The following is a 26,364-nucleotide window of genomic DNA, read 5'->3' on the forward strand; positions in this document are numbered from 1 at the left end:
CCGTATACTATCTGAGAGCCACCCTTAATTCGCTTAGTAAGTTTACTGAGCAGGTTCACTATGTTTATTGAGTTTTTTCAATAAGTGCTCCATGTTTAATAAGTTATATCCGCTATAGCATTTTTGTTTGGCAAGCTGTTCGGTAAGTTAATTTTGTTTAGTTTAGCAGGTTAGTTACATTAATGAGTTGGATTAGTAATTTTAATTCGCTTAGTGAAGTGTCGAGCAGATTTACTTTGTTTATTCAGTTAATTCAATGGGTTAACGGTGCTGTAAATTACGTACTTTATAGCAATTCGTTGGTTCAATTAGTTATAGCTTAGTTTATTTGAAATATTTTATTAATTTTATTTTATTTTATTTAGGTTGGTTTTTTGTATTTTATTCAGTATATTTATTTTATTTTATTTGTTTAATTTTAATTATTTTAAAAATTGCAATTAATCGAGTTAACTGAATTTAGTTAGTAAGAAATTAGTTACTTTATTAAATTATTCATCAGTTATTTATCTAATTCCGATATTTTGTTTTAATTTATTTTATTTGATTTATTTAATGAGTTTGATTTATTTAGTGGGAAATTAACGAAGTAATCTAGTTTAATTCAATAAGATGTTCAGTAAATTAGGTTCTGTAGTAAGTCTAGTAAGTCCGTATATTAAGTTAAATTTGCTTAGTAAGTGTATTCAGCAGGTTTATTTTGTAATTTGTTTCAGTAAGTTCACTTTGTCTAGTAATTAATTAAATAGGTTCAGATGTTTATTAAGTTTAGTAGGTCGGTTTAGTTAGTTTTGGTTTAGTCGGTTCACTAAGGTTTTTGGTGGGGTTCAATCAGTTCACTAACTTTTCGGTTGGTTTCAGTTGGTTCAGTAAGGTCTTGGTTGGGTTCACTCGGTTAACTAACTTTTCGGCTGGGTTCAGTTGGTTCAGTAAGGATTATGTTGGGTTCAGTTGGTTTAGTAACTTTTTGGTTGGGTTCAGTCGGTTCACTGAAGATAAGGTTGGTTTCGGCTATTTCAGCAAGGTTTCAGTTGGGTTCAGTGGGTTCACTAACTTGATCAGTTGCTTCAGTGAGATTTTGGTTGGGTACAATCGCTTCACTAAGGATTAGGTTGGGTTCAGTCGGTTCACTTACTTTTCGGTTGGGTTAAGATAGTTCAGTAAGGTTTTGGTTGGGTTCAGTCGGTTCACGGAAGATTAGGTTGGGTTCGGCTGGTTCAGAAAGTTTTTAGTTGGGTTCAGTGGGTTCACTAACTTCTCGGTTGCGTTCAGCTGGTTCATTGTGTTTAATAAGTGTGTTCAGCAGGTTCACTACAGTTTGTGAATTTGTCCAGTAGGTTCACTTCGTTTAGTATGTATTTTGGTTTTGACCAATGAGAGCGATTTGGAGGCGGTCGCGTTACGACTCCTTCCGCTTAATATGTACAAGCACAGCGCGCGGCGCTTACGCGCCGCGCTGCGGTGTAAGGGCTGTTTCGGTCAGCCAACAATTCCAAGTAAACAGGTTTCTAAATTTCAGTGGAATCGAAGGGGTTTTCGTCGAAGCCAGGTTGACACAGAAAGGCTTTAGCTGCGGAAGATTGAAAAAGTGGATTCCGCAAACGCACATTTCGGTTGCAAAACCCTAGATGGTAACATCTGGCACATGCACCTTTTAGATACAAAGCCTGAAAGTTTTTTTCCGGCACACGCACCTTTCAGATACACAGCCTAAACTTGTGGATCCCACACCGACCTTTCAGCTTCAAAGCTGAAAAGGTTTTATCCGGCACACGCACGTTTCCGCTACAACGCCAAAAGGTTTCATTCGACACACGCACCTTTTAGCAACAGAGCCTTAAAGGTATCATCCGGTACACGCACCTTTCAGTTACACAGCCTAAAAGTATGAATCAAACCCACCTATCAGTTACAAAACCGAAAAGGTTTCATCTGGCACACGCACCTTTCAGTTAAAATGCCTGAAGGTTTCATCCTGCACATGCACCTTTCAATTATACAGCCTAAAGGTATGAATCGCACCCACCTATCAGTTACAAAGCCTAAAATGTTTCATCCGGCGAACACGCCTTACAGTTACACAGCCTGGAACTATGGATGCCGCACACGCACCTTTCAGAAACAAATCCTAAAGGTTTCATCCCGCACATGAACCTTTTAATTTTAAAGTCTAAAAAAGCTTTATGCGGTACACGCGCCTTTGGTCACACAGCCTAAAAGTATGTATCCCATATGTCGCTTTTCAGTTACAAAGCCCAAATGGTTTCATCCGGCACACGCAACTTTCAGTTATTCAGGCTAAAAGTATGGATTCCGAACACGCACCTGTCAAGTGCAAAGCCTAAAAGGTTTGATCCGCCACGTACGCCTTTCGGATACAAAGACTAAACAAGTTGGTCCCGCACACCCACCTTTCGGGGCAGAACCCTAGTTCGCGGCAACCCGCAAAACGCACCTTTCGAGTTAAATCGTTTCCAAAGCTTAGTCAGTTTAGAAGCGAAACTGATAGTGTTGATGATCTGGTAGTTCTGGATGATCTGGTTGTTCTGGCTGATCTAGTATTTTTGTGTGAGCAGGTGAATTCGGCTGAATACGCGAAAGTCTCCTACTGCATAAAGGTTTGAAAACTTAGTGCAGACCATGGTCTTATAGCAATAGTTTGAAGGCTGTGAACTCTTAAAAGCTTTACAGGCGGTTCTGGCCAGTTAGAAAGGTTCGGTGGCGGTCGGGTGACACGCATACTGCGTGGATTGCGCTTGGTTTTGGACGATTTGGCTGATCTAACAGTTCTGGCTCATCCGGTAGTTCTAGGTAGTCTGGTAGTTTTGCCCGATATGGTACAGTAGTTCTCGTTTATCTGGCTGATCTGGTAGTTCTGGCTAATCCGGTAGATCTGAAGGTTCTGGCTAATCGAATAAAAGTTTACACAGGCTCTAAGGTTTCGAAACCTTAGTAAAGGCGTCGGCAATTTGGTAATTATGGCAGATCTAATTAAATTGGCTAATCATTTAAGGATTTGCTACGGTACTAAGGTTTCGAAAACTTAGTCAGGACCAAAGCTGGAGGAAGCATCTAGTTAATCGGTCTGATCTGGTTGGTCAGGCAAGTTAGTACAGATACTAACGTTTTGAAAGCTTAGTATGGCAAACACGTAAAATTTCATGTTTGGAAAGCAGTAAAAGCTTAAAAGCCGTACACTAAGATCTGGCCAATCAGAAAGGTAAGGCTTGTTCTGGCGAATCAGATTTGGAGACGGGATCAGTCTCGCACAGAGAATCCTGGTTTAATAAACTGGACAAGCACAGCGCGCGGCGCTTACGCGCCGCGCTGCAGTGCAAAGGTTGGTCCTGTCAGCTGCTTCTTTTAGCTAAAGAATTCCATGTCAACAGGTTTTATAAGTTGTAGTAAAATTGTAGGGGTTTCAGCCGGGGCCAGGTTTGCACAGAAGGGCTTCAGCTGCGAAGAATTAAAACAGCGGATTCTGCCAACCCACCTTCAGTTACAAAGCCGAGAAGGTTTCATCCGGCACACGCACCTTTCAGTTACACAGTTTAAATGGTATCAACCTGCCCACGCACCTTTCAATTACAAAGCCTAAAAGATTTCATCCGGCACGCGCACCTTTCAGTTACACAGTTTAAAAGGTTTCATCCGGGATCTGGTTCATCGGATGAACGTCTTCAGAAAGTCTAAACGTCTTTACAGCGCGCGGTAGTTCTGGCTGATCGGGCAGTTCTGGTTGATCTGGTAGTTCTGGTTGATCTGATAGTTCTGGGCTTATTGGTGGTTCTGGTCGATCGGGTAGTTCTGGTTGATCTGGTAGTTTTGTTTATTCTGGCTAATCTAGCTAATTTTGTAATTCTGGCTGGTCTGGTTGTTCTGGTTGATCTGGTAGTTCTGGTTGATCTGGTAGTTCTGCGTTTATTGGTAGTTCTGGTTGATCGGGTAGTTCTGGCTGATCTGGTAGTTTTGCTTTATCTGGCTGATCTAGCTAATCTGGTAGTTCTGGCTGGTCTGGTTGTTCTTGTTGATCTGGTGGTTCTAGTTGATCTGGTGGTTCTGGTTTATCTGACGGTTCTGGTGGTTCTGGCTACTCAAGTAAAAGTCTGTAAAGGCACTAAGGTTTCGAAACCTTAGTAAGGCAAGGGCTGAAGGTAGGTCTGGTTGTTCTGGCTGATCAGTTAAATGTTCGTACAGGCACTATGGTTAGGAAAGCTTAGTAAGAGTTTAACGCTTGAAAGCCAAAGGGTTGATTCTGGCCAATAGGAAACGTAAGGCTGGTTATGGCCAATCAGAAAGGTTTGGAGGCGGGTGGGTGACCCACAGACATCTCTGCTTTAATATAAGAGACGCGCGGCGCTTACGCGCCGCGCTGACGCGGCCTACGGTTTCAAACGGCTTAAAAGTGAAGGTACCGCAAACGTGGCCTTTGATGACCAAAGGCCTAAAAGGGCATGGGTGACCGAAGCCTCAAAAAGCCTTGGTTACCAAAAGTTTAAAAAGGAGGTACCGCCCGCGTGGTCTTCGGGGCCCAGATGCTTAAAAAACCTTCGGTGACTAAGAGCTAAAACAACATTCAGTGACCAAGGGCTGAAAAACCTTTCGGTGACCAAAGGCTTAATAAGGCGGGTACCGCACGCGTAGCCTTAGCTGACCAATGGCTTAAAAACCTTTGGTGGGTAAAGGCCCAATAGGCATTCGGTGATCAAAGGCTTGGAAGGCCTTTGGTTACCAAAGTTTTGAATTGCCTTCGGTGGCCAAAAGCTCAAGAGGCCATCGGTAACCAGAAGCTTAAATTGCTTTTAATGACCTAAGGCTCAAAAGGCCTTCAGTGACAAAAAACTTAACAGGCCTTCTGGGGTGATAAAAGCTTAATACGGTGGGCCCCGCACCCGTGGCCTTTGGTGGGATCTGCCAAATCCGATACTAAGCTTTGGAAAGCTTAGTAAAGACTATTGCGTATAGGCTACAGCTTTTTTAAGACTTCCAGTCTAAAAAGTCGTTCGGCTGCTTTCAGCCAAAAGGTGTTATCCGGCACACGCACCTTTCGGATACAAAAGCTAAACCAATTGATCGCGCACGCGGTTACAAAAATCGTGGTTGGGTAAACCGTTTTCCAGAGTAAGCCTTCCAAAGCTCAGCACGATTACTATGCATTCCTTAGTAATCGATATAAACCTTAAAAAACCTAGTAATTTTACTAAGTTTTCGAAAGTTTAGTCAGCTTGAAATCGAAACTTCTACTGGTTTTTGGTGATCTGTTAGCTTTGGCTGATCTGGTAGTTCTGGTTGATCAGGTTGTTTTGGCTGATTTGGTAATCTTAGGTGTACAGGTAGATTCAGCTGAATAAGTAAAGCTTGCTACGGTACTGTACTAAGGTTTGAAAAGCTTAGTGAATACCATGTCGTTAAAGCAATAAGTTCGAAAGGCTGCGAACGCTTAGAAGTTACAGGTGGTTTTTGTCAATCAGAAACGAAAGACTGGTTCCGGCCAATCAGAAAAGCAAGGCTGGTTCCGGCCAATCAGAAAGGTTTGGAGGCGGCCGGTGTTCCAAACAGAGAGTTCTGATTTAATATACTGGACAACCAGGAGCGCGGCGCTTACGCGCCGCGCTGACGCTGCCACGATTTCAAAAGGCTGAAAAGTGCGGGAACCGCACGCGTGGCCTTCGGTGCCCAAAGGCTTGAAAGGTACCAAAGGCTTAATACCGGCTGGTACCGCACGCGTGGCTTTCGGTGACCAAAGCTTAATAAGGCGAGCACCGCATGCATGGCCATCGGTGGGTAACCTTCGAAGGCTAAAATAGTTCATCCGGCACACTCACCCTCCGCGGGCCTCCGGTTACAAATGACAAAGATGGTCCGTACGGCACACGCACCTTCCGGTTGCAAAAGTCTAAAAGGTCATCCGGCACAATCACCTTGCAATTTTCATTGCTTCGGTCCCGCACCTTTCGGATACAAACTTCTAAAAGAACTGTTCCCTCGCGTTCTCCTTTCATTAAAATGTTCGTTTTGAGGGTTAGTATGAACTGGCTTGGCTGCAGCTCGTACTGGCACACGTAAGTTTCGAAAGCTTAGTAAGTACTAAAGCAAAATAAAAGAAGGATCTGGTTGACTCGACTGATCTTAATTACGTAAATTTCGGCTGCATAGGCTGAAAAATGAATCTTGCAAACACACCTGTCAGTTACTAAAGGATTAAAAGGGTGCATCACTGCATCCCGCACAGCACTTTTCGGTCACAAAAGGCAAAAAGGGTGGATCCCACAGACGCAACTTTTGGTTAAAAAGTTGATCCCGCACACGCTCCTTTCGATTACACAACCGTACCTTTCGTAAGCTTAGTTCACCAAGCTTTTAAAAGCTAAGTTATATTATGTTTTTGAAATTTAGTTTTATTAGGTTTAGGCATCATAGAGCTTACTGAATTTTTAAAGTTCAGCGGTCTTAGAAATGACCCTCTTAAGACCAGTGAGCTTTGTTATGTCCTAAACTGTACCTATGTGAAAAAAGGGAGGGACGATCGCGCTGGGGTCGGGGGTTGATCGTCTCTTGCGGACTCGCTCCTGACAGGAGTGATTGACAATGGAGTTATTTTCCCGGCCCCTGTTCTAGCGTGATAAGCCTGTTCCAGTTTCTGGATAGTGGCTTGACACTGTCCAGATTCCGTGATTCGGAAAAAGGACAATGTTGTTGAAAGTACCCTTTCTTTCTGAGGGCGAAAACTGAGATGCAACAGCCGGCGCCATCTCACACCGCCAGTCGACTTGAAGTTTCGTTGTCGCTTTCCTAGCATGGTTGTTGCACTTACTAGAGGTGATGGCACATTCATCCATACGCTGCGAAATTTTGTGGTTTGCTGCTTAAGAAATCGCAATTAAGTGCGACCCGAATCTGCTACTGCTGCCTCGGCCCACTTTTGCTGAGCTTGTAGACAAGAATCGGAAATAAAAGGCGGCACTGACTCTTACGACGACTAACCGAAACTGCAACGGAAGGCGTGGCCTCGGGAAAAGCCTCGGCCAACGGTATGGCAGAGCAGCAACGAGGACGCCCGGGAAAAAGATTGTATTTTGAAAGCAACCGACCGATCAGGCGGAGGCGCATAAGAGGCGCATAAGACCGGGCGCCGAACCATTCAGTCAATGCGCCTCGGAGAAAAATTGAGACCGCTAGAAAGAAAATTTGCCTATATATTTGGCGCAAAACAAAATATCAAATTCCACTAAGTCGTGGCTAATCGCAGCAGCTTGTCCTCCATTCTGCCGGACTACATCCACCTTTCTGCCGGTGCCGGCTTATCCAGCTTTCAGTCGGGCTTCGACGTCCTTCCTTCCGGCGAAATTGTGTTTATTTTTGTTCGTTTGCGCATCAATTTAATTGTCTCGCCCGCCTGAGCGGCTACTACTTTTTTAGTCATTCGTGTTTCACGTTAGGTAGCCAGCATATTGTCCTTGATCTGTCGACCGAACCGTTGCGAAGGTCCTCTACGCTCAGCGTTTGTGAAAATGAACGTCTAGTGCATAATTAAGGATTTGTTGTTGTCTAGTCGCTAAAACTCAGCTCCTGAGCTGCTAATAAGAGTACAAGTATTAGTGCTCAGTAAATAGGTCACCCTTATCGACTGTGGTGTCCGGCAGTCACCGCCGCCAAATGTACAAGATTGTCCGGTAATTTTTGTTGTAAAAGTACAGTAGCGCAAGGTTTGCGCTGAAATCGATGGCCACTTCACTGTGTTGTAAACCACTTAGCATAGCAAATACTATATATAGAAACTGTTACTGTATAACATTCAGCAACTTGTTCAAATGGCACCCTGTGCCCTTAATCGCACCCGGACATTTGGGAGTGTGACATTTCGCCGCAATTAAATTCGACGCACGACTTTTCGCCGCAAAGACATTTCGCCGCCTGAAATCTGTACCTTCGAAATATTTTTATAAGTAGATAAACTGGTTCGGTGGGCGTGCGCGACAGTTGCCGTCTCAAAATTTGGATCTAAAGTATTGTTTTTTTGCGCGAAGCCAACGAACGATTTTGCTGCAAAAGTTATTAGAAAATGCATTAAAAATATTGAAAAAAATACGACATTTTTGGGAACTCAAACTAGAAGGGTAAGGAGTTTGCTTGTATCCTTTATAGAAAAGGTGAACTTTTGCGCGAAGTGCGATTAAAGCCGAAGGCGTGGCTGAAGACAGCAAGTACTGGAAGTACTGTACGCCTTCGCCGAACGAATGGGATATATCTACGCTCAACACATTTGTGAATTGCTTTTGCCGAAACTGATCCGTTTTGCCGCCGGAAGATTCGTAAAGCTACCGCGGCATCTCAATCTACGGCCTATTTGAAGCAACGATTAAGTCTAGCGGTAGTCAGACGAAATGCGGCAGCCGTTTTAGGCACACTGAAAGAGCGCCCCAAGATCACGATGATAGTTATGACTTTTGATGTTTTTCTTTGTAAACTTATAATCAGTCTAGGTAGTTAGGTTTAATTTGCGCAAGCGTATTGTCATGTGCACTGGCTGTGGCCGAAACAAAGTTTTGTAACTGTATGCCAATGCCGCTGTTTCGCGCAGAGATTAAAAATCTATTTGTTAGATTATAATAAACACCTATGTTCGCCGCGGAGCGGGAATCCAACAATGGTTTTATGGCATTGGCATTGGCGGGCATTGGCGTCAGGACGCAACATAGTCTTCTGAATTTTTTTCCTAATGATTGGGAACAGTTAATGAGTACCAATTAGGATAATTAGCACTAAGAGACTTTAAAGCAGCAGTAAAAACATAATTCAAACTTATATCTCAAGTTAATCACAAATGACCGTTGCCCGAAAATGGCTAATTTCGGACTTGTCAAGCTCTCGTAGATCTTGCTAATTAACTAATTAGTGGATCTCGCTTCGGTGAGTTGGGGATCAGATCGCTTCGGTGGGTTGGGGATCAGACGCACGGAGAAGCTAGCTCCCTCTGCCTATATGGCATCGGCTTCCTCGTTGCACCCGCTGATTTCCAAGCTTTGCCCGAAGCTAACGACTACGGGTGTGTCCGCCGCCACGCATGCCTGGAAACTGACGACTGGTACAGATGAACTTCCGCCCCTCCCGTTCCGCCACGTCCAGAAAGCATGGGACACACCCGCGGCGCTACATGCCTTTTCCCGACTGGCAGCCATAAGGACCACACAGGAGGAAATCGCCCACCTGAAAGCAGTATCAGTCCCGGAATCAGGTGTGTGGATTCATGCATTACCGGCAGCTTGTCTCGGTAATCTTCTGGAGAACAATGCCTTCCGCATAAGCGTCGCGCTGCGACTGGGTGCTCCAATTGTTACTCCTCACGTGTGCGTATGTGGCGGCTTGGTGGATGAACTGGGGCGGCACGGGCTCCGATGTAGACAGTCAGCAGGCAGACTGCCACGACACGACGGCATAAGCGCGGAAGTCGCCCATGGACTGAAAACGGCAAGTTTTCCTGCGAGAATGGAGCCAAAGGGTCTGTCTTTGAAGGCCGGATGTGATTACTCTGGTACCATGGGAGCGTGGAAAACCGCTGGCCGTGGATGTAACATGCGTCGACACACTCGCCGCCTCGTATATCGACCGTACCTCTGTAAACGTCGGAGCAGCAGCTGAACAAGCGGAAAGGGCGAAGCTGACAAAACACGCCTGGCTGCAACCTCGGTACAACATCAAGGCAGCAGCGTTCGAAATTTACGGGCCATGGGGATGTGGTACTAAGACGTTAGTGGATAAGGTTGGAAACGGGATAGCTGCTGCAACAGGCCAGAAACGAGCGAAAGAGTTTTTTAGGCAGCGGCTGTCTATTCAAATACAGAGAGGAAACGCAATATGTGTGATGGGTATAATTCCCGACCAGGATAGCATTGAGGAAGTGTTTTTGCTATGAATATTCTTTTTGTTTCAAGACTAAGTGTGTACTAGCGTGTGATACTTATTAAAGGTGGATGAATAATTAAACCAGAGATAAACTAACAAGGTACAACTAACAACGTTCAAAATCGATTAACACAGGTCTTGTAAGTTGAACAGCAGAAGAAAACAGTCCGCCAAAATCTTGTGTTGCGTGCCAACACCATTGCCCATGAAGGGTCTCAGAAACACGGGCGGGTGCAATTTCGACTGTTTCTCTTTATCACATAATCAGAGCAAGTTACTGTGGGTTTGTACTTAAAACATGCGCCACGCGGTTCTGTTGATCGGAAGCTGGCAAAAAACGCTTTTTCGTATCAACACCCCGGGCGGTCGGCGTAAGCCAAAATCGCCTCTAAATTTGTCTGCTTCAGGAAAACAGAACGCAGGTTACCGAACATAGTAGTCACTTTTATAGGGAACTTGTGACTGTATCGTTTTACCAATAAAATAATTACCCTTCAAAAAAAAGTAGTTCTGATTGAAATTCTACCGTCATGCAATAACACTGTGAATGGCGGCACAACACCACGCGCTTTGCAGCGTTTCTATGTACATATTGATACGTCGCTTGGGTAAGCTAGGCGAGAGCTGCACAGTTTTTCAGAAACATGAATTTTGTGTAATCAGTCTCGGGCGGTTAAAAACCACAATAATGCACACTCACGCGTGCACATTGGGGATCTTGACCTTTGAGGCAGCCTAGCTAGTTTCTTCCGGTCGCTAATGCGTTCCAGAACGTGATATTGACCAGTGACCGCTAATGTCAATTTTGCGCCAATGACCACTGCAGCTGGACTATCCGCGCCGCTTTTTAGATAGTGGCACTTGCGGCCACACCAAGGAATAATGCAAGCGCGAACAATGCGGGCAGTATAAAGGTGGCTAGGCGTGCCAGACATACAGGAAATGCAACGTTAAACTTCAAAAATAATGCTTCGCGCAGTCTCGTGAGGGAGTATACTGAAAGTTATGGGAGAGAAATATCGTTAGCATCTTTCATTTTCTGTATTCCATCTGTTAATAGTGGTCAAAATACATGGCAACGGGATTTAGTTTTTAATTTTTTGCTGACCACTGGTCAACTTGTTGACCACTGCTATGCTGTTGTTTAGAAGTGCGTTTTTTGTACTATTTAATGAAATCATTGCTTTTATGTAATTTCCGTTCGTCTAATTATCACAAAATTAAACGTTTTTAAGCTGTAAACCGTTCATGGGCATTGGCGTTGGCAAACACCCTAGTCACCACGGCTGACCTATGGTCAACACAAGCTTACAAAAAATTCCCTTTCTTAATTAATTTTTTTCATCGGGAAATCCCGATTTTCAAAATAAAACTCGCACTCCTTCGGGTACCGTCCGCTGGAGGGTTAAAAATACAGCCCTGCTACGCCAAGTTGGGACAGCTGCATAAAATAGATTATAAAATATTTGTATTCATCGTTTTATTTGTAACCTTTAACATTACTGGTGTAACTTTTTATTACAAATCCAGAATTGTTAAAACCATTAAGTTCGGGTCTGCCAGTGGCGAGCCAAGCGGTTATTTAGGGGGCGGGGTGGTGATCTGTTTTAGAGCTCTTATAGCTTCCACTTTAAAATATTCTCCGATCGATATTTTCTCGTGGACTTTTTTGAAATCTATTGAGAGACCTAAAAGGTGTCCATCGCAAGTTGGCAAAAGAATTGTGCTCAACCAGTGCTCGCGGTCGGTACGAAATTAAGTCACGTTCCCATAGACAGCTATGTTATAACCAATCATCGGAAGAACTGGGTTGCCTAGCACACATAGTGTGGTATCCTCGAACTGATATTTTCAGGGATGCCACAAGGATAACAGCATTCAAATTTAATGTTTCGACTGACACCTATTGCACAGAGGGGAAGATGGTTGGTCCGAATAAATGGAACAAAATATCAACAAAGTTGCAGATAGAAAACGTTGTAGTTGCTGTTTGAACTCTCTGGGACGGAATACCCCGGGCTTACTGTGCGAATAGCGAGACTTAGATTGACATTATAAACTTCCTGAACGAGATTTTACCAAAACAATTTGCATTCGGCACCCTGCGACTGTAAGGCGAGCATGCAGAGGAAGTCATCCTCCAGTTTCCGGGCACCTGCAGTCAGACTGCAAAGGTCACTCACATCTGGCTGAAATCGACTAGCATACAGAACGGTTCGCAAGAGTACTGCATCGCGAACAATCTGGAGTTACAAATTTTGGACTATCACACCAGAAGAATTTTTAAACAAATTCTAAATAGGAAAGTGTCCAATAAGATCGATGGGTCGAACTATATTTTCCAACTAGTCTGCTCTAGTTTTAATCTCATTATAATTCGAAACAAGCTTCCAGCACGAAAACCTCAAATGCAAGAGATGTTGGACAAACATAGGGATCATTTGAACATTTGATAAGTTTTAATTTGGTGTCGGCTGATTCATGGGAATTTTTGAGAAAAACTGTCCCAACTTGGCGTAGCAGGGCTGTAGCTAGGAATTCAACTAAAAATGAGTATGTTTTAGGTTTTTCTCATATAATTCACGGGGAGGGGCACGTGCCCCGTAACTCACCGACCCCGTAAATTCGCCACTACAAATTAATAATCTGAATATTAACAGCGTACATAGAAAACAAAACTCAAATCATAATGGCCGCTGCAATATCAAAAAGCACTCTACTTAAACCCACCTGTCCTTTGGAATTTCTGATAATGAGAACTGCAAGAGTCCTCATCCCATCCTTTAAAGCCGGGACAGTCCTGTTTTCCATCGCATACCCATTCGTTTGGAATGCATTGAGGGTTTCCATTATTTTCCGTCGCATAGTAGTCTACTTCCCGTCGACATTTGTACATATTAGCGCACTTATCCGTATCTCTTGCTCTGCAGATTGCGGGGTTTTCGTCAGAGGCATCATGACAATTTTTTCTCCCATCGCACCACTGGCGCCGTGGTATGCAACCGCGGACATCATCTTGCGACGGTTTCACCGCGCAAGCCCACTCGGTTCCATCACATCTCTGATCTTTACGATAAATTTGGCAGTGCTCAGGGTTTTCGTCTGCACCATCTAAGCAATCATGTTTGGCAGTATCTGTCCACGAACTATCAGATTCGCAGAGAAGCTCTTTAGGAAGGCATGGCCGCTCGCTTGTGTCTTTAGGGTTAAAGAAACTGATGCTAGAAGGCAGCATAAGCAAAGCTATAGCACTCAGCGCGTTGTCCTTCTCATAGCGCCTTTCTTTTAAATCTCTGATTCTACCTAAACATTTATAAACACGACATAAGACTTGGTGAGGATATAAGACATCCATAAACCTATCCATACAACATTACATCATTTACATGTAGTTTTGATTAGAGGTGGGAACAGGATGGCTATATTGCCCTGAACCTGTACTTTTTCAATTTTTCTCCTCCCTGAACATGTCCTGTCCCTGAAATTTACCGTGTCGACCAACCTGAACCTGCGGCCCAGCCAACAATGCTGTGTGAAGAGATAAGCGGCTCACGTACAGCGACAAAATCTTTCAAAGGATTTCAACGTATTGCGCCGTGGTGCAGTCGTACTGCCTACGCGGATCTAACGACGTAGCCGGGGTTTGATTCCCCCATCGGTGCATTTTTCATCCGTTACTCCGTTTCCAGTGGACAGGTGGACAGCGCCCTAGTTCTAGCTGTCCGACCCATTTTAGTTTTGTTAGGTCATAGAAAACCGAAAAACTTTTGATCCGAAAAAAAGTGATCAAAACTTTAAAAGTAATGGTAAAGCCTTATGACCTCATTCGACCCATTTTTGGTGATGACCTTTAGGGAGAAAAATTTTATGCAAAGAAGACAGCATACAATGTTTTCATATACTGTTTTAACATTAATATTGTATTTTCATCAATTTTTTTCGGCTAGAAAGGTTTTCGGTTTTCTATAACATAAGAATTAAGAAACCTATGAAACCTATCTGTAAGTAATTTAAAAACTGTAAGAAACTTAAGAATAACCTGAGAATAACAGAAGAATAAGCACGAGAAACAGTATAAAACGTAGTCCAAGCCGCAAATTAAGTAGAAGCAAAAAAAACGGCTACCGATGACTTCGACCGTTTTCATTTCGACCACGTTCATATCTGAAAATTTTTCTACCTCCATTAATTTCGGCCGCCAATCACTTAGGCCACAATATATTTCGGCCGACCCTCATTTGGTTTGATTGCCAGAAAACGTTACTTTCGAGTTTCGGTTAAAGCTGCCGGTAATTTAAATCCGTTAAGTTAAGAAATCAGTTTTAGCAAATGCCCTTAGATTAACATCCTTTGTACAACGGTTAAAAATTCCACAAAATTAAAAAAACTATCATTAGCATTGAAGGTCAGCCATTTACCACCGAGAGAGGTCATATCTTCAGAAAAAGCTCGGGACCTGGAGTTATCCACACAGCCTTAACGGCCCTTAAGAAACCTTCGAAGCCAAGGGCGGTCGCATGAAGCCTACCATCACGTGGGCGAACACCATAAAATCTAAGAAAACTTACGATTATTCAAAGAAACCTAAGAACATCCAGAGATCCCTAAAAATAGCTTCAGATTAACCTGAGCATAAAACCTGAGAAACCAAAGAATAACATCAGAAACCTAAGAGTGACCTAAGAAACATACAAAACCTATGAAAACACAAGAAAACCCAAGAAAATATCAGAAAATCTAAGGAAACTCAAGGAAATCTAAGAAACTTAACGAAACTAGAAAAACCTAAGAAAATGATGATGATCGAAACGTACTGTAGCCGAAGTGAGCGATGCCGGATTTTGAGGGCTGGCCGAAGTGAGCCTCGACCAAAATGTAATGCAGCCGAAGTAATCGGACGCGCTAAAAGGCCGAAATGCGGTCTGACTTAACAAAGCGCTAGAAATTCCATAAAAAAGCAAATTCGTGTGCTACCCTCCCCTTAAATTCGCCTTTATGTGCATTTATGTGAATAGTTTGGAGAAGATCGGTTTATAACTTTATAATGAGACTTTCCGTACGAGTACACCTGAATGCATTTAAACTTTTTGGAATTTCGATTCAGGCAGAACTTTCCAAACCGAACTTTCCAATAATACAGTTATTTACTTTTGTTATGTGAGAGTGATTTATTACGCGCAGTTTTCGAGGGGTTAGTTAGTCTAGAAAATGACTCTTTCTCTACCTCTTATTATATTCCTTGTCTTTTCTTATAAGAGATTTCTGATATTTTCCTGCTTTTTTTGTTTTTTCAAGGTTTTCTTTTTACTTACTAATATCTTATGGTAACCAAATTGCTATGCACTAACCACTTTCTTCGATTTTTGGATACCCCCGATCGCATAAGTATGGCACAGGATGAGTAGAGGTACCAACAAGAAAATACGGGCGTCCTTGATTCTTGCAGGGGCAATTCTCGTGTTTCTCGTCTGTTTCATCCTCGCACTGGGCGACACCATCACAAAGGAAGGATTTAGGAATACATTTTAATCCGTCGCATCGAAACTCATATTTGTTACAACCAGGTGGACATCCGCGCTCATCGGATTGATCGTAGCATGAAGCTTTGCCATCGCATCTTTCGGTCCAAGGAAAACAGCGATCAAAGTCACAGGGATAGTGAGGCACCCAAACGTTTAAGTTGTTACAACCAAAGTGGCAGTTCCTTTCATCGCTGCCATCAGGGCAATCTCTGATTCCATCACAACGCCAGTCAATTGGCATGCATAATTTGCCGCCGCAACGCATCTCGCCACTCGCGCAGCCCAGATCTGAAACAAAAGCTTACCTTTACCGCTGAAAATAAGTGAGATGACGGAGAAAATTAATGGTGTGTAGTCTTCCGCAATATCAACCTGGGTTTGGTGGATATCCGTTGATGATTGATCTAATAACGTCTTTGTCACATTTAGACGACTGGTTATACAGAGCGTTCAGCCTTTCAGCTGAGTCGGTATTCCTTGACAGAAACACGAAAGCGCGTTTTTCTTGGTTCATAAGTTCGGGCGCAGACGAAGTCGACAGCTGAAAAATGGTCTTGATGAGTTCTGTCAGCGCATTTGGTTCCGAAGTTAGGATAGGATCATTGGGGTCAATATTGGTAGCGGTTATAAAATTAGCCGTTATTTCGGATGTCATCTTTTCAAAATCACTTTTTGAAATGTAAATTCTATCCGTAAAAGGATATGCGTAGTCGATCTCTTGAAACGTTTTACTTCCACGTATTTGGAAAACAGTCATATCGAAAATGCCCTTCTCAAGACAAAGTAGTCCATTTATTAACAGCAAGTGCGAGAGGTAAAGGGTGTGAAACTGTGAGAAAAACATGATTCTGTCTGATTTCTGACCGTATCTAACACCCTCGGGAAGACACGATGATATACTACAGTTTTGTCCTTTCTAGAGAATGTCACCGTTTTAAAGCGGCACAGTTATGTTCCCACGGAAGCGCTTGTTAAATCCAAGCAGCAACAAATTAAGTGATGCAGCATCCAGTCGACGTGCTGTATCATTTTTACGCAAGTCACGCACGTGCAAAATTTTTAAGACAGATGGTACTGCGTATCGTACTTAGCAGAATACCGAACTGTAGATGCAAAACGCAAATTACAAAGGAACAGATAACATAAATTCCACGATCAACAGCATCAGTTTAGCGCATCATTGAACTTGTAAGAATACACTTGATCCGAATACACTAACAATTTCGCGCTCACTGACTTGACGTACTTCTGAAAAGGTCGAAAAACATACATTTCGCATCTGTTACAAAGATTTTTTTTGTTCAAAAGACACAATTTTTTTTCTCTTGCTCTTGGGCTAATTGGTTGATTTTGCTCAACTGTGAAGCGATTAATGCGTGTACATAAACCCATCTTTATGCTTTTTGCGTCAGAGAATCAGTATTGAGATACAACGTGGAAGTGCAGTGTCTGTCCTCGGAACATTTAGTGACATGAGAGACAGCGAAGATGTTTTTTTAGCTTTTAGATTGGCTGATCGGGAATGATTTGTACCCGATGTTGTTTTTCTTGGCAGCTTTGCTGCGGTCTTGTTTATATGATTTTCCGTTAAAACATTCTTTCTTGAAAAAAATACAATAAATATCTTTATGCAATGCGCTTGTTTGCTGCTTGCCTGAAACTGACACTGTCAGTCTGTCAGTTAGCACTTCCGGTAGTGTTGCCGTTCGTTACGAAAACCTTTTCGTATACGATTTCGTATGATTATCGTTATCGTAACGAAAACTAAAAGTCGGGTACTTTTCGTTTTTGTAACGAAAACGAAAAGTGTTTGACTTTAGTTTTCGTAACGAAAACGAAAACCCCAGAAATTTTAGTTTTCGTTACGGAAACGAAACTTTGAATGTTTTCGTTTTCGTTACGAAAATTTATACGAAAATCTTTTTATTCGGGAGCACTAATTAAAAGCTTAAAATTTTTTACGGAAGAATGTTACAAATTATAAATATAATATACAGTACGAGTACAAGACGACGTGGAAATCATATTTATGTAGCTGCATGCTGATAAAACTTTATTCTAATTATATCTACCTTTAAACTGAAGGCTAAAGGTCCAGCGACGATCAGGTAAATATTAAAGATTACCGACTCATTCTTAAAAGCGGCCTGAAAAATGTGTAAACCTATAGTCCCCTACAATTTTCGTACCCAATGGAGTGACCATCATAAAAAATGATATTGTTGCTGATAATTAGTACGAATGAAGCTCTGACCCGGGAAGGTTAATTTGAGGTTAACTTTTACTATTAAACATGTAGGAAATGGCTATAGGCACCCCCTTTCACCCCCGTTATCTATAGGCACCCCTTTTCGCACCCACTTAGGCTATAGGCACCCCTTTTCGATTAACTAATTCCTGCACCCCGCCGCACACGGAAACAAAACAGGATCAAGCACGATAAAGTGGAACGAGGTGAAAGAACACAAGAGGGGATGGTCAGTCAGGTACTAAACGAAATCCGTAAGAAAGATGCCGGGGCGTTTATTTACATCGTGGTGTCCAATACCACAAAAGGTCACAAATATTACCATCATAACCTCAGTACTGCAAGAAAATTTATCAAAGCAGCCAAATCGTTATCAAATCAGTCAAACCGGCACATTGTCGAATGGAGTGCCTAGGACACATTTTTATATGAATGACTTAGCCATGCCAGATTGTCAAAAAATCCTTGGGAACTAAAAAACCTGTTAAAAAAATTTTTTGTCAGGCTTCTGGGAAAAAACGGAAAACAGGAAACAGGTGCATATGCCCCGCGGAAAAAAACGGGGTGCGAGATTTATGTAATAGAAAAGGGGTGCCTATAGTAAAACAGGGTGCAAAAGGGGGTGCCTATAGCAAACGGGGGTGAAAGGGGTGCCTATAGTCTCACCCAAACATGTAAGTACTTAACATTAACATGTTTTGGCGGCTTAAGCTTTAATTTGCGGTAGCAAGTCAGACTTCTGTAAAACAATCAAAGCGTATGCAGCATTTGCAGTGTAAACAAAATAAGTAGGCAAATAGTTACCACGAAGTAAAAGATAAGTTAACAGCGCTGAGCGCTAAAATTGTGCGAGTTAAACGTTGTTACGCATTTCCAATGGAAAATTAGGAAATATTATACGGTAAATTTAATCGTAAACTATAAAACATTTCCAATACCAGCGTATCATTCCTAGGTAAATCGGAGTAATTTCAAAGAACACCGCAATATATTATTTTATCGGGGACAACCAGCTGCCTTGAGACAACGCGCTGATAGTCATTGTGCATTTCGTAATTTTATTGAGAATTTCCAGCTAAAAGCGTAATTGATAAACTGTTTTTAGTTTTCGTAAAATTATTTGTTATAAAACATAGCCATACGAAAACCTATAAAAAACATTTTCGTTCGTGACGAAAACGAAAAGTCCATGAACTTCAGTTATCGTTACGAAAACTAAAATTTAGATAGTTTTAATTATCGTAACGAAAACGAGAACTCTCCGACTTTTCGTTCTCGTTACGATAACTAAAAGTCCCGTTGAATTCGTAAGCGTTACGATAACGAATACGAAAATGAGAACATTTTCGTTCGGCACACTAGCACTTCGTCATCATTCTTAAGGTTACCATTATTTCGGCTTTTACCGTTTGCAGATGTAGAGTTCCCGCTATATTGACTTAAAACTTTCACCTTACGATTCTAAATTGAGTCGTGGCTAAGATCATGCAAAATTCATCCTCCGTAACCGACATCATAAGTTCAAAAGCAAACTTTAAAATGCACCATTTGGAAATTCTACTTAAAAATCAGCTAACTGGACGCTCTAGCGCGACCAACACCTGTATAAAATTATAATCAGCCTTTATTGAGTTCCGTTTGCTGTTCGAATATAATTTTCGAAATGTTTAAAAACTGTTAAAATTCTAGAACATACAGAGTACACTCAGTACAGTATTATCTGTTGTTGTTGCAAAGTACAGTAGTACATAGACCCGTTAAATGCCAATTCTGCGCATCCGTATATTTGCATTTGCACGGATGCGCACGCGAATTAGTGCATTGCACACATGGATATTGCACACATGGATATTGCTCTGATGCGCAAAAGTATATGCGCATGTGAATACGTATTTGCCCGCACATATGTGTGTATAACTGAGCTTTATTAGTACAAGGTAGCCTCGCGCATTTGCGCTCGGCACTTAAGCTTACTGGATAGTATTGGCTTTGTTCTGGAAAGGTCATTATAAATATATAAAGGCTGACGTTCGGAATTTTTGTCGTTCTGACAATTTTAATTTTTCACGTTCTGAAGTTCTGATGTTCTGACGATCTAACGATCTGACGTTCTTACATTCTGATGTTCTTACTTTATGACTTTATGACGTTTTGACGTTCTGACGCTCTGGTTCTGACGTTCTAACATTCTCACGTACTCACGTTCTAACGTTCTGATGCTCTTACTTTATGACGTTCTGACGTTATAGCGTTCTGACGTTCTGACGTTCAGACATTTTGGCGTTCTGACGTTCTGACGTTCTAACGTTCTGACGTTCTGACGTTCTAACGTTCCAATGTTCGTACTTTATGACGTTCTAACGTTCTGACTTCTGATGTTCTTACCTTATGACGTTCTGACGTTCTAATGTTCTAACGCTTTGACTTCTGATGTTCTTACTTTATGATGTTCTGACATTGTGACGTTCTGACGTTCTGGCGTTCTGACGTTCTGACGTTCTTACTTCTAACGTTCTGATGTTCGTACTTTATGACGTTCTGACGTTCTTACGTTCTAACTCCGATGTTCTTACTTTTTGACGTTCCGACGGTGTTACGTTCTGACGTTCTTACGTTTTGAATTTCTGACGTTTTGACGCTCTGAATTCTGAAATACGTATGGACTTTTGCCTGACGTAATAATATACATATTTTACCTAAAGAGCAATTAATTTATGCATCCGCTATAGTCTCCGTGGTTACAGACATTATGTTTTAAAGCACTTTTTATTGCTGTGCAGCGAATACTTTTTCGAGTGCTCTTTACGTTTCCTATACTTAAGACCTGGTGAAACCATCACTGCTTGCACGAAAATCCTGTTACTACTCAGCTGTTACCTGGTGTGTTTGCCAGTGCCCAAGTGCCAGCATCTTTAGCACCGTACCTTAGAGCATGTGTGGTGAACACGGACCCTGCTGACCTAAATGCAATAATCGAATAAGCTACGACAAGAAGGTGTGTCAAAATGTCAATTTTTTTATGTCAATACAACACTGGTTGGCGGTTCTTTCCTCCGTCAGATATGTGAACGATTAATGAAATAAACAAGGCAGAGCCTTCATTTGGTTATAGTAACGAACTGAAATAAAGCCATGTTATATGTAGTGACAACCATAAGAGGCATTACAAGATTCTAAAGTTACACACGGTTCAGAAAGCAGTTTACCTGCATGCGGATTTGATTTTCATGTGAATCCAAATACTTTGCCACATCCAATCCAAAAGCTTGCGTAATGCTCAGTTCTTCGAAACCAAACAAAACACCATGCACAAAATGAGCATCCAAAAACCGGTGAAAAGCGTCGCTCCATTCGGTATCCGTTAACACGTCGTAGAAATTAGGGCATCGTTCATGTACCAGTTTCACCATAGCATCAGTAACAGCGTCGCACAAATTCTCCTGACAAAGAACTTTCTTGTCAGGATCCACATCCTCAACGGTTTCGTCCACACTAACAACATGTTGGAAGAGAGTAGAATCCTGTATAAGTTCCTTCAACGCTTCACAACACTTTTCGCTCAATGAAATTCCGTTCCTCGTGGGCAACAAATCACCTTCCTGAGACCGCTGCTAACGGCAAAGGTTGGGCACGTTAAGACGGCTCCAGTGGAAGTACACTCCTTGGTCCAGTAAGAATAAAGGAGGCAAATTTCCACTGGGATAATCCGGATCGGATTTTCCCGTCAGCAATAACGATACCAAGCGCATGAATCGTCTCTTGTTGAGGCTAATTGTTTTCGCCCACGTCTGTTTCCACTGCCCGGCCGGTTCTCCCTTCCATTCACTAATAAAAACTCGCGCTTCTTCCCACTGATGATCGACATGCACAAATTTTTCGTTGCCCAGACGATACACCGACCGACCGTTCTCTGAAGGCAAAACGAAATATAAACACCGTAATTACTGCCCTATGTCCAACCATTTAGACCCGTAAATAATGCTCTAAGTCCAAATATTTAGACCCGTAAATGCAAAATAACCGGTCAGGTTCCTGATTAGCTGAATTTGCTGAATTTTTTACATTTATTTATTAATTGAATCACAACTTCCTGATTAGCTGAATTATTTACAACTTCCTGATTTTTCCTGATTGTGATTTTTACAGATTCTGATTTTCCTTTATTGTAATCCCGCATCACCAGTGGAGAACTCGAGCTTTTGATCTTTTTTACCGTTGAGTCGGTAAACACGGTATGTCGTTCCCTGCTTGTCGTTTTCACCCACGTTTGTGGGTGCCTTTTCTGGCTTTGGCAGCTGTTTCTAGGCACTGAATACCACGGAATTTAAATGCGATCTGTGCCCCAAAATCTGCAAATCATCCCATGGCCTCGCTAAGCACCGCCACTCGGAAGTATGCAAGAAAGCCCAGCGCAAAGTTCTCCGTCAGGCAGCAGTTCCTCGCCTGTAGCTGGCTCCTCTCGTCCAGTAGTCCCAGCCCCCGTGACAGTTCCTGACGCCACGGCCAACAACTCAGCAGGTGCAGCGCCTACACCGGCGCCATGACATTCGTGCCATTATTTGGGCCACCACCCTCGATGCCAAAGCCTTTTTGGCTATCGAAGGAGCGTATGCTGTGCCGCATCCCACACCGAGCGCGACCCGCCGCGGGAGACTCCCTTCAAAAACCGCTGCAGCAAGCAGCGATCAGGAACGATAGCCCGGCCTTTCTGAAGCTGCATGCCTTTGCATCAACAGCGCTTCGACTTCCCGCCAAGACAAAATCAGAGCGCACCAGCACGTTGGCCACCGCATTGAAAGAGAACCTGGACTTTTTCGACCGCGATATTGAGGTTCCTGCAACGCAGCCCACTAAAGCCAGGAGGAAACGAAACACTGACGAAGATATTGTTCGTCGTGTCGGCGAAAAGATTGATGGCGGTTCCATTTCTGAGACAATGCGTATTGTATTGTCCACCAACTCTGTTGCAGACACCACATGCGATACCCTAAAGGAATTTAGAACGAAGCATTCCGTATGTGCGCCCCCACCCGTGACGCTCTCTAATGCTGATACACCCGCAGCGCCTCCAGTAACCGCCGCAAATGTATTTGCACATATTCGCAGCTTTCCTCGAGGATCAGCTGCTGGACCAGATAGGTTGCGTCCCCAGCACCTGATCGACAGTTTAGGAGGAAAAAGGACGATCAAAGTGGATCGTTTTGCGAATCCTTGGCAGCCGTCCTCAATCTTGCTTTGAACGGTAAAGTGCCAGCTGTCATCCGTCCTGCTTTTTTTTGTGGAAAGCTGTTAGCCTTGCGGAAAAAAGGCGGCGGCCTACGCCCCATCGCGGTCGGAATGACATTGCCGTGTCACTGCCAAAATCATTTGCAGCAAAGGCGCGGAACGGGCGGTTGCTGTCCATTCCCCAACACAACTCGGCTTTAATGTGCGTGGCGGAGCTGAAGCCGTTGTTCACGGTACCAGACACTTCCTCAGCGTTAATCCGGATATCGCGAAAGCCATCGTAAAAGTGGATTTCCGAAATGCGTTCAATATGGTCTCGCGTGAAGTAGCGCTCAGTGCTGTGCGGTTGTATTTGCCGGAATACCTCGCTTTCTTCTAGGCATCTTATGGACACTGTTTGTCACTGTTGATCGACGACCACGTTCTGTCATCCGAATTCGGTGTACAGCAGGAGGTTCCATTGAGCCCGCTACTGCTTTGTCTTGCAATGCAATCAGTTATTGCCTCCCTGGATACCGAGCTAAACGCTTGGTACCTGGTACGATGGAACGTTGGGCGGGCTTCCTATTTGTTCGCTGGAGAATTTTGATCGGTTCATCGAAAGATACCGGGCGGATGGCCTGGAAATTAACGTCGGAAAGTGCGAATTATACGTTGTAGGCGGTTCTGAGATTACACAACAAGAGGCAATTACCAATTTCTTTCAAGGCATCCCGGAATTCGTGTCATGTCCAGAACCAATCTAACACTTTAAGGAGCCCCTACGCTGGACGACGCGATTGCCCCTGTATTTGCCGAGAAAGCAAAGTCACTGACCGCGGTATACGAAAGAATGCAACTGTTTCCCCGTCACTAAGCCTTATTCCTTTTAAGACACTGTCTCGGAGCACCGAAAATCTTTTACAAGTTGCGGTGTTACAACGCCTGGGAATATCCTGAACAATTATACCAAATCGATGAAGTATTGCGGCCTTGTTTCCAACTTCTGTGTAATGTCCGGACAAATCACGACGATTATCCCAGTTGGCGGCAAGCAAGTCTCCCGGTTAGCAGATGAGGCATCGGTCTGCGCCGATCGGAGGAATTAGCACCCCCAGCCTTTCTGGCTTCGATTCACTCCGTCGGCGACCTGGTGTCTTTGTTGCTTCCCAGTCGCAAGACTTCGGATGTCACCGTTGCGCTAGAAATATGGAAGGCAAAAGCCCGTTTGACAGAACTGCCCGTTCCAGAACTCCGCAGTTCCCAGAAGGCTTGGGATTTGCCTTTGTGTAATGTATGGTTGCCCTGCTAGAAGTATACCAGGATGATGAAGTTAATAAGGCGCGTGTGCTCGCCTAGTCGAGACCGGAAGCCGGCATTTGGCTCAACGCGTTGCCTTCCGCCCATATTGGTAACCTCCTCGATGACGACACTCTAAAAATCTCAATAGGCCTTAGACTCGGCGCCAGGATTTGTGAACCTCACAACTGCACGAAATGCTCAAAGCCAGTCAACGGATACGCCCATCATGGTCTTTCCTGTCCATTCTCCGCCGGCAGACACCCTAGACATGGTGGCCTTAACAGTATCGTATGTCGGGCTTTTGTATTAGCCGGAATCCCAGCTAAACTTGAACCCCGAGGCACTTCCCACACCAGCGAACGACGCCCCGATGGCTGCACAGTTTCGCTTGGCAGCAAAGAATGCGCTTGGCACGGGATGTCACCTGTGTGGATACTGTCGCCGCTTCCCACATCAAATTTACTTCGGCAAATGCGGGATCGGCCGCGTTGCAGGCTGAAGAAAAGAAGTCTAGGTTCTGATCTTATCTAAACAGCCGCTATATATTCACACCTATCGCTTCTGAAACTATGGGCCCTTGGGCATCAGCGGCCACTGCCATCATAAAAGAACTGGGGAAGAGGTTACGTCCTCATTCAGGAGAAGCCCGCTCGCACGAATTTCTTCGACTACGTCTGTCTATAGAGGTACAGCATGGTAACGTGGTTTCTGTTTTGGGCACGGAGGAGAAAGCGGAAATGTTTAACGAGCTGTTGTTTTGGTAACTGTTTCCCTAACACGTGTTTAAGTGATGGCTTGAAATAAAATCGTATTATACCGGTAAGGTTGGATGCAGATACTACACTCAACATATACGAGGACGCTGCACGTAGAATACCGCACCTAACCAACAAATTTATGCAAATCAATGAGCAGTGGGTTTATGATTAACTGCGTCCAACGAAAATATCCAAATCAACCTCTCCACACTGTTCGTGGCTCTCCACTTAGCGAAAATCCGCGTTCTTCATCGCGATTTTTCTCCGCACGTCGATCTTCAATTTTCGCATGTGCATATAACCACGTTGAGCAAAATTAATAATAGGTAATGCTACATTGATACATTGTTTAGCGGTTTTATAAAACATAACATTCAATATACCTGTGTGCTCAGCTCGCACAGAAGCCACGGAGCCAGAACCATTTGGCGGATCAATAACATCAGCGTTTTCCAATGCTGACAAAGAGCGCAGCGCTGTGCGCATCGAAGGAACTGCTTCCATCCCGCCAGAATCTGAATATCCACCAACCGTTCACAGTGACAACGCGCGAAAAATACCTAAACAAATAAGTCTGCTCAAAAATACTGTAAGTAAAGTGAAAACAGAAAGCAGTTTTAACGGCGATGCCACCTGCTCCAGTTTGGCCGTGGCTTTCCACTTCACGGTTCTCCGCAATCCTTCACGCTTCTTTTGTCGTCTTCTGGCCAACCGTACTAACTTTCCATACCCTTATCATCCAGCAAATCAAAGCTGCCTGTACAAAAATTCCTGATTTTGCGGAAGATCTGTATGTCAGCTAAGGCTGGCATCGTACCGGATCAGAGCACCCATGGTACTGCACGAACCAGTATTCAACAAAATTAATGTATGCACACACCTGCAGATAAAATTAATGTAAGTATGCACACAATACGTGCAGATGAGAAATGTGATGATGATGACTTCATCATCGAACCGTGCAATACTCCAGTTTTTAATTAATCAAGTGGATACAGACAGAAAAAGGGAAATTTAAAAATGCTAAACAAAAACCTGGGGCATCACCGTTTTCAAAATAGCGCGAACAATTTTAGTTGCATGACAGCTGGCAATTTTTAACAGTCAAATCATCCAGTATATTAAGCAGGGTTCTCTGTTTGAACAGATCTCGCCTCCAAACCTTTAAAATTGGCGAGAGGCGGCCTTATCTTCTGATTGGTCAGAACCAGCCTTACGGCTTTCAGGCCTGTACACCCTTCTAACCTTCGTTGTCATCAGCCCAAAGCCTTTACTAACCATTCGAAACCTAAGTACCTGTATAAACTTTTACCCGATTATCCAGATCAGCTGGATCCTAACTTAAGCCTTAGGATCCTGACTTAATCCTTACCTTAAGCCTAAGGTTTCGAGACTTTAGTGTCTTTTATTTGATTGGTCAGGACTA

General features: G+C 43.3%; 1 protein-coding gene and 1 long non-coding RNA gene across 12 annotated transcripts in view; both read right to left on the reverse strand.

Moving 5' to 3' along the window:
- Positions 1-16,597, reverse strand: part of LOC129586677 (low-density lipoprotein receptor-like) — a 33,716-nt gene extending 17,119 nt beyond the window's left edge. The window contains exons 1-4 of one of the 10 annotated variants that reach the window (XM_055480007.1): positions 15,798-16,594; positions 15,252-15,713; positions 12,634-13,206; positions 1,711-1,785 (exon numbers count right to left, since the gene is read on the reverse strand). In XM_055480007.1, coding sequence (XP_055335982.1) covers positions 1,745-1,785; positions 12,634-13,206; positions 15,252-15,713; positions 15,798-16,269 — 1,548 coding nt within the window. In that variant the 5' untranslated portion in view covers positions 16,270-16,594 and the 3' untranslated portion in view covers positions 1,711-1,744. Of the gene's footprint in view, positions 1-1,710; positions 1,786-8,869; positions 9,208-9,239; positions 9,615-9,702; positions 9,780-11,895; positions 12,059-12,466; positions 12,535-12,633; positions 13,207-15,251; positions 15,714-15,797 lie in introns of those variants that run through there. The other 9 variants (XM_055480001.1, XM_055479999.1, XM_055480006.1 and 6 more) reach the window with 9 other exon arrangements.
- A 4,122-nt stretch (positions 16,598-20,719) lies between these two features.
- On the reverse strand, positions 20,720-26,116 carry LOC129586678 (uncharacterized). 2 transcript variants are annotated; one of them, XR_008690174.1, is made up of 4 exons: positions 25,819-26,116; positions 25,572-25,695; positions 25,322-25,498; positions 20,720-21,583 (listed from the first exon to the last, which is right to left on the reverse strand). It is a non-coding gene; the product is annotated as an uncharacterized LOC129586678 (long non-coding RNA). The 2 variants fall into 2 exon arrangements; XR_008690175.1 differs by lacking the exon at positions 20,720-21,583 and adding an exon at positions 24,722-25,214.
- Between the last annotated feature and the right edge of the window lie 248 nt (positions 26,117-26,364).

Source organism: Paramacrobiotus metropolitanus, unplaced genomic scaffold (genome assembly GCF_019649055.1).
Source record: "Paramacrobiotus metropolitanus isolate TYO unplaced genomic scaffold, Prichtersi_v1.0 Parri_scaffold0000022, whole genome shotgun sequence".
In the NCBI taxonomy this organism is placed as follows: domain Eukaryota; kingdom Metazoa; phylum Tardigrada; class Eutardigrada; order Parachela; family Macrobiotidae; genus Paramacrobiotus; species Paramacrobiotus metropolitanus.